The sequence below is a fragment of the Neopelma chrysocephalum genome, unplaced genomic scaffold (genome assembly GCF_003984885.1).
Source record: "Neopelma chrysocephalum unplaced genomic scaffold, ASM398488v2 Primary Assembly neopelma1_155, whole genome shotgun sequence".
Classification (NCBI taxonomy): Eukaryota; Metazoa; Chordata; class Aves; order Passeriformes; family Pipridae; genus Neopelma; species Neopelma chrysocephalum.
The window spans coordinates 1,089,408-1,095,389 of record NW_020897817.1 but is presented as its reverse complement, the minus strand read 5'-3'; the positions used below and the strand labels follow the sequence as shown (position 1 = coordinate 1,095,389).

Below are 5,982 nucleotides of genomic sequence, written 5' to 3'. Positions count from 1 at the left end.
CTGTTGGCAGGCAGGAAGCTGGAATAAAAGGCCCGAGTCCAACCTCCTGTGACGCCCCATTTAAGACTCTTTAAAAGAGACTTGGAGGTTTTTCTGCCACTGCAGCGGCCACCTGCTCCACTGCTTGGGTTTTTCCTTTGGGGAGGATCCAAGGAGGTCACTGGGTGTTTCAGTGTTCACATCTGGCACTGAAGCCTTTCACCCATCACCCCGCTGAGCTGGAGCAGGGTGGAAACGTGGTGACGTACCCAGGGCACATACCTGAAGTTCTTCGCGTGCTGAGAGCTGCTGAACCATGCTGGCACCTTGTCCCCGTGCCCACACTGGACCAGTTGGCAGAGGGGTGGTGGAGGGGGCACAGGGATGTGCCCTTTGCTGGCAAACACCCAGCTCAGCACTGCGAAACACTGCAAGGCACGGGGTGTTTCTGCTCCCCACCCAACTGCCTCAGGGAAATCTGCCCAGGCCAAAAGCACCTGAACTTTCTCACCATGGCCCACGTGGCCTCTCCTGAAATTCCAAAATTGCAGGCAAGAGACTGCCCAAGGGGGGGTCTGGCCCCGCTCTTACAGGGTTTGGCTGCAGGGCAGGGAGCTGCTGCCTGCACAAGAAATCAGAGCTGCCAGTGGTTCTCAACCACTTCCCTCTCTCCTGGGTTTATCATCTTGAGGGTCACAGCCCCCAGATTCCTGACAAGCTCTCTGCCACAACATAGCTCAAATTCCTGATCCTGCCGATAGGACAGGGCAGTTCCTGGCTGAGGGAGCTCCCACTTTGCTCTTGTCCAGGATGGGGGTTCCTGTGCCTGCCCCCTCCTCTGGGCTCACCCTTCTCTGCACCCCAGGCATCTCCTGGGCTCCCATTCCTGTGTGTCCCCAGCTGGGCAAACCCTCACTCACTTTATTTGACCTCCTGGAGCCAAGAAACCTCTGGGCAAGTGGCTCCTTGTCCACCAGGAGAGTGGGGAGCAAACCTCTCTGGCACCAAGCACCCAGGGGCTCTTCAGATGTGTCCCATCGGAGGGGTGGCTCTGGCAAGGCTCCCGTGAGGCTCCCTTGCTGCTTGTCTCCAGGGCGTGCCAGAGGATGTCAGAAAAGCCTCAGGGCACCCTAAAGACCAGGTGAACTGAAGGCAAGGGGAGGCACATTCCTGCCGAGATCTGTTGGCAAAGACCTCAAATGGGGCTGCTCCATGGGGCATCCGGCTGCTCCGGCAGGATGGGGCTGGCTCAGCCTCCTGGGAGCCACCAGGGAGAGGGACATCCCCCTTGGGGACACATTCCAGGTCCCAAGGGGGTGCGGCTGGAGGCAGCAGCAGGGCAGGGTCCCACTGCGTGGAGACCCTGCTGCCATCCTGCTCTTTGGGAAAGGTCCCATCAGACCTTCCCGGCCCTGCCAGGGTGGCGGCTGCAAGTTGCTGTAGGTTGGAGATACCAGGGAGCTGTTGCAAAACTCTTACCACAGCAAAATCATTTCAGGATTGGGTGAGTCATCCGTGGTTCTTAACAACTGGTGCTGGTGGCCCCACAGCTGGGGGACGGTGCAAGCCCGGTGTCCATCCCTGTCACCCCGGTCCTGCTGCTGGGTCTGCAGTGCCCAGAGCACCCTGGTGGGGGTCAGGGCATCACCTGGCAGGAGCTGCTGCTGTTGCACGTGGAGGAATCCGGCCCCGTCCATGTCCTTTGTTGTTCAGCCTGAGCGTGTGTGTGCATGTGCACGGACAAGAACCTCTCCAGGAGCTGTTTGCCAGACTCACCCAGTTACTGGGAACTGAACCAACCACCCTTCCCCTCCCCACACACACTCAGCTCCACAGGCAAGCCCTGGGTGTGCGGGAGGGCTGTGGCTGGGAAGGAGCTTCCCTACCCCGAGAGCTGCCTGGATCTGGACACCTTCCTGCGGCTCCTTCCCTGCGGGACAGGTACCTCCAGGGGCACAGGGTGCTGGGGGGCTGCTGGGGGCCTCGGGCTGTGGGGGACAGACCCCGCAGTGTAACAGGGCGCAGTGGGAGCCGTGTTTGGTGTGACGGGGTGCAGGTGGGAGTTGGGTTATGGCTGGGACTGTTGGGCCTGCAGGGACCAAAAGTGGGGACCTCAACATCACACAGTGCCACGGCGGGACCCCCCAGGCCATGCCAGGGCTGCTCGCCTGGGGGGTGACACAGGGGGATGGTACAGCATGGCACCGCCCAGGAGCAGGAATGGCCACCCCAGGCCTTGCTCCTCTGTCCCACCACCCTCCTCGTGGGCTGAGCCCCCCCAGAGACAGCGGCTCTGCTGCGTTTGCACCCCACAGAGGTGGGAGCCGGGCGCTTTCGGGTCCAACGCCCTGCGCCCACGCGGGGCAGGACCGGGCGGTGACGCAGCGGGCTGGCATTCCGGGGGCTGGCTGGAGAGGGTGCTGAGCTCTGCGGGAGCCACACGGGCTCTGCCGGCAGAGCTGAGCACACCTGAGCGCTGCCCCTGCCCTGCCTGGCGCCCAGACAGCACCGGGAGGGAGCTGTGGGGCTCCCAGAGCACAGGGACTGGCACGAGGCTCAGCGCAGAGCTTGGTATGGGGGTCACGTCCCCTTCCCACCCTGCTGCGGGTCCGTGGCTGGAGCTGGCACTGGGCTGAGCTGGGCAGGTGGGTGCTGGGTGGATTGCTGGCAGGGCACTGGGGGTGGGGGCGAATTGGCAGGCTGGGGGGGGTGTGCAGGGAGTCCGGGTTCCAGCCACCAGCACCGGTGTTTGGGAGGAAAGCAGCAGCTCCCCTCTCCTGAGTTTAAAGCCAAGGGCTGGGTGGGAACCCTGTGATTGCTCCCCATCCCTGGCTCACTGGTTTGCCAGGGAGGATGATCTGTTTTCAGCAGGGTGGTGAACGAAGGTGGGCATGGGCAGAGGCACTGCCCTGGCACTTGTTGGCACAGGACCCCAGCCTGGCCCCACTTGGCTCAGCTGCTCGTCGAGGTGTCCCTGTGTGGGTCTGGGGCTCGCTGCAGGGTGGCTCTGGCCAAGCCTGGGCTCCCGGGCTGCCACGTGGGCTCTGGGCATTGCTCCAGGCTCTGTTCCTTCCCTGCAGCCCCAGGACACTGCACTGTGCAGCCCCCCCGGATGAGGGGACCCTGATCACCAGAGTGCCATCGCACCCCCGCCATGCCCCGTGCTGAGCACTTCCCACCCCACAGCTCCCGGTGAGCAGGGAAGGAGCCTGAGCCTCCTCCAGGTACGTCTCGGAGGGCACCGGGTTGGCCACAGGCAGCGGCAGCTCCTTAAAAGTGGAAATGACCCAGCTGTGGTCCTGTGAGTCCCTTTCTCAGGGCAGGCACCTTCACAGCACAGAGGGTTATAAAACCCACCCGGGTTTGTAAATCCAGGTGCAGTAAAGCTCTGGGTCGGGCTTAGTGTGCCACCCTCCTCATGTGGGGCAGCCCCAGGCTGAGCTGCGGAGCCGCTTTTGCTGTCGGAGCCTCCGGCGTTGCTGCCAGGGCAGGAACGGGAGCAGGAGCAGAGCCCCAGCCAGGGTGACGTGCTGGTGACACGCACAGACCGTCCCTTTCTGCAGCCCCGCTCTCACCCGTGCTTGGGCTGCCTCAGGCATCACCTGTGAGACAGAAAAACCGGTCCCTGGCATGTCCCGGCAGCCCAGCACTGCTGCAGCAGCCACTTCCCCTTGGGCTGTTGATCCTGGCTCGCTCCAGCAGATCCTGCTGCGGGTTTGCACCAACGCACACAGTCAGGCGGGGGGTTGGTGGTGGGGACTTGGCTGGGTGGCTCATCCCTTGGGGCAGAGGCTCCGTGGGAAGGAAGTGCTGAGAGGTTGAGTCACCTCTGTCACCAGGAGAGTGTGGGGACAGGCTTTGCTGTCTGCCAGGGTGATGGTCCCCCCACCCCACATGGGGGAGTCCAGGGGTCAGTGGGATTTAGTGCAGTGAGGGACACGCACCTCCCATTGCTCCTCACCCTTCGCTCCTGCCACCTCTCCAGGGTCGGGTGACTTTGGTCTCCACCGGCCACCATGGATTGGAAAACGCTGCAGGCACTGCTCAGCGGGGTCAACAAGTACTCCACAGCCTTTGGCCGCATCTGGCTCTCCGTGGTCTTCGTCTTCCGTGTCCTGGTCTATGTGGTGGCGGCCGAGCGCGTGTGGGGGGACGAGCAGAAGGACTTTGACTGCAACACGCGACAGCCGGGCTGTACCAACGTCTGCTACGACTACTTCTTCCCCATCTCTCACATCCGCCTCTGGGCCCTGCAGCTCATCTTTGTCACTTGTCCCTCCCTCCTGGTCATCATGCACGTGGCCTACCGGGAGGACCGCGAGAAGAAGAACCGGGAGAAGAACGGGGAGAACTGCCCCAAGCTCTACAGCAACACGGGCAAGAAGCACGGCGGGCTGTGGTGGACCTACCTGCTCAGCCTCTTCTTCAAGCTCATCATAGAGATCCTGTTCCTCTACCTCCTCCACAAGATGTGGGACAGCTTCGACTTGCCACGGCTGGTCAAGTGCACCAACGTGGATCCCTGCCCCAACACCGTGGACTGCTACATCGCCCGGCCCACCGAGAAAAGGGTCTTCACCTATTTCATGGTCGGAGCCTCCTCCATCTGCATCATCCTCACCGTCTGTGAGATCTTCTACCTCATCTTCAAGCGAGTTGTCCGCGGTGCACGGAAGTGGAAGAAATCCAAGCGCTCCGTCAGCTACAGCAAGGCCTCCACCTGCCACTGCCACCTCAAGCCGGAGGAGAAGGACAACAAGTCCCAGACTAGGTGTGTGGCAGCCCTGACTGCTGTCTGAACGGTGCTGGGAGGGGAGGGTGGAGGGAGAAAGTGTCCTGGCATGTGCCAGAGATGGTTGGCACCAGACGTGACCACCAGCAATGTCACCGCCGGACTCTTCAGCCGGGACCTCGATGGCTGTGAGGGGAGGGGGACAAATCCATGGGAACTCTCCTGCCTGGGACCGTGGGCACATCCCCGGGTGTCCCAGTGGCGTGGTGGCAGGTGGGTGCTGGCTGCCCGTGGGCATGCCTGAGGGTGTCTGTTCTTCCCACAGAGGAGAGGAGCTGTGAGCTCGCCCGTCCCAGCTGGTTCACATTCCCCTTGGCCCAGCAGCTTTTCCAGCCACCCCTGAACCCTCAAGAGTCAACAAACTGGGTGAAAAATGACTAAACCCAACAAACTAACATCCCTGGAGAGAGACCCATGGGTGCTTGAGCAGACACAGGTAAGGCGAGGGCAGCCCTGGAGCTCTGCCAGAGTTGTGCCACAAGCTTGGACAGATCTTCTCAGGTCCTCCAGCTCTGCTGCTCCCATGATGGGTGTGAGTGCACTCACTGGTGCCCAACCAGAGCTGGTGTCACCCAGCATGGTGGCACTCCCAACTCACTGTGCCTCACAAGTGCACAGTTCCAAGCACTGTTTCATCCTCCTGTATTTTGTACCGAAAAATCTAAAGGAATTCTGGGCTCGGCACCACGGCAGGAGCTCTCTTCATGCACCTGAAGCAATGACAGAGGAGCAGAGCTCCAGGCTGTTGCCAACTGTTCTCTTGGCCCAGTTTGCCCAGTTTGACAGTATTGGGGCAGGGCAGCTTCTCCCCCTTGGCTCACACGAGCGCCGTGCCATGTCTTGCCCAAATGCCATTTCTGTCTCTGCTGCTTCCCTTGGTGCCTCTGTGTCCCACTTACCTCAGACCGACACGTCACACATTGTACAAGCTACGGATCCAATAAAACATTGCTTGGAGACACCGGGATCTGCTCTGCTCGCTGGAAATCGGGGGGACTGGTGAGGGCAGATGACATGGGTTTGCAGAGGTTCCCCAGGAGCCCGCAGCCGGGCAGGGCAGGGCAGTGGAGCCCCGGGTCGGGCTCGCTCCTCCCGCTCCGCCTCTCCCGGCTGGTCACGCGTCGTTAAACCTTAACTCAGCAGAACCGCACGCTGGGCTCCAAGGAAATCAAGGAAGGATCAGCATCAATTATTTGCTAAACCTTGATAAA

The 5,982-nt window shown here is 61.5% G+C and overlaps 1 protein-coding gene across 1 annotated transcript; it reads left to right on the top strand.

The window, feature by feature from the left end:
• Positions 1-3,970: 3,970 nt before the first annotated feature.
• GJB3 (gap junction protein beta 3) lies at positions 3,971-5,255 on the top strand. The gene is made up of 2 exons (XM_027701322.1): positions 3,971-4,750; positions 5,037-5,255. The coding sequence occupies exons 1-2, from the start codon at positions 3,996-3,998 to the stop codon at positions 5,050-5,052; spliced, it is 771 nt and encodes a 256-aa protein (XP_027557123.1). The 5' UTR covers positions 3,971-3,995; the 3' UTR covers positions 5,053-5,255.
• The last annotated feature ends 727 nt before the right edge of the window (positions 5,256-5,982 follow it).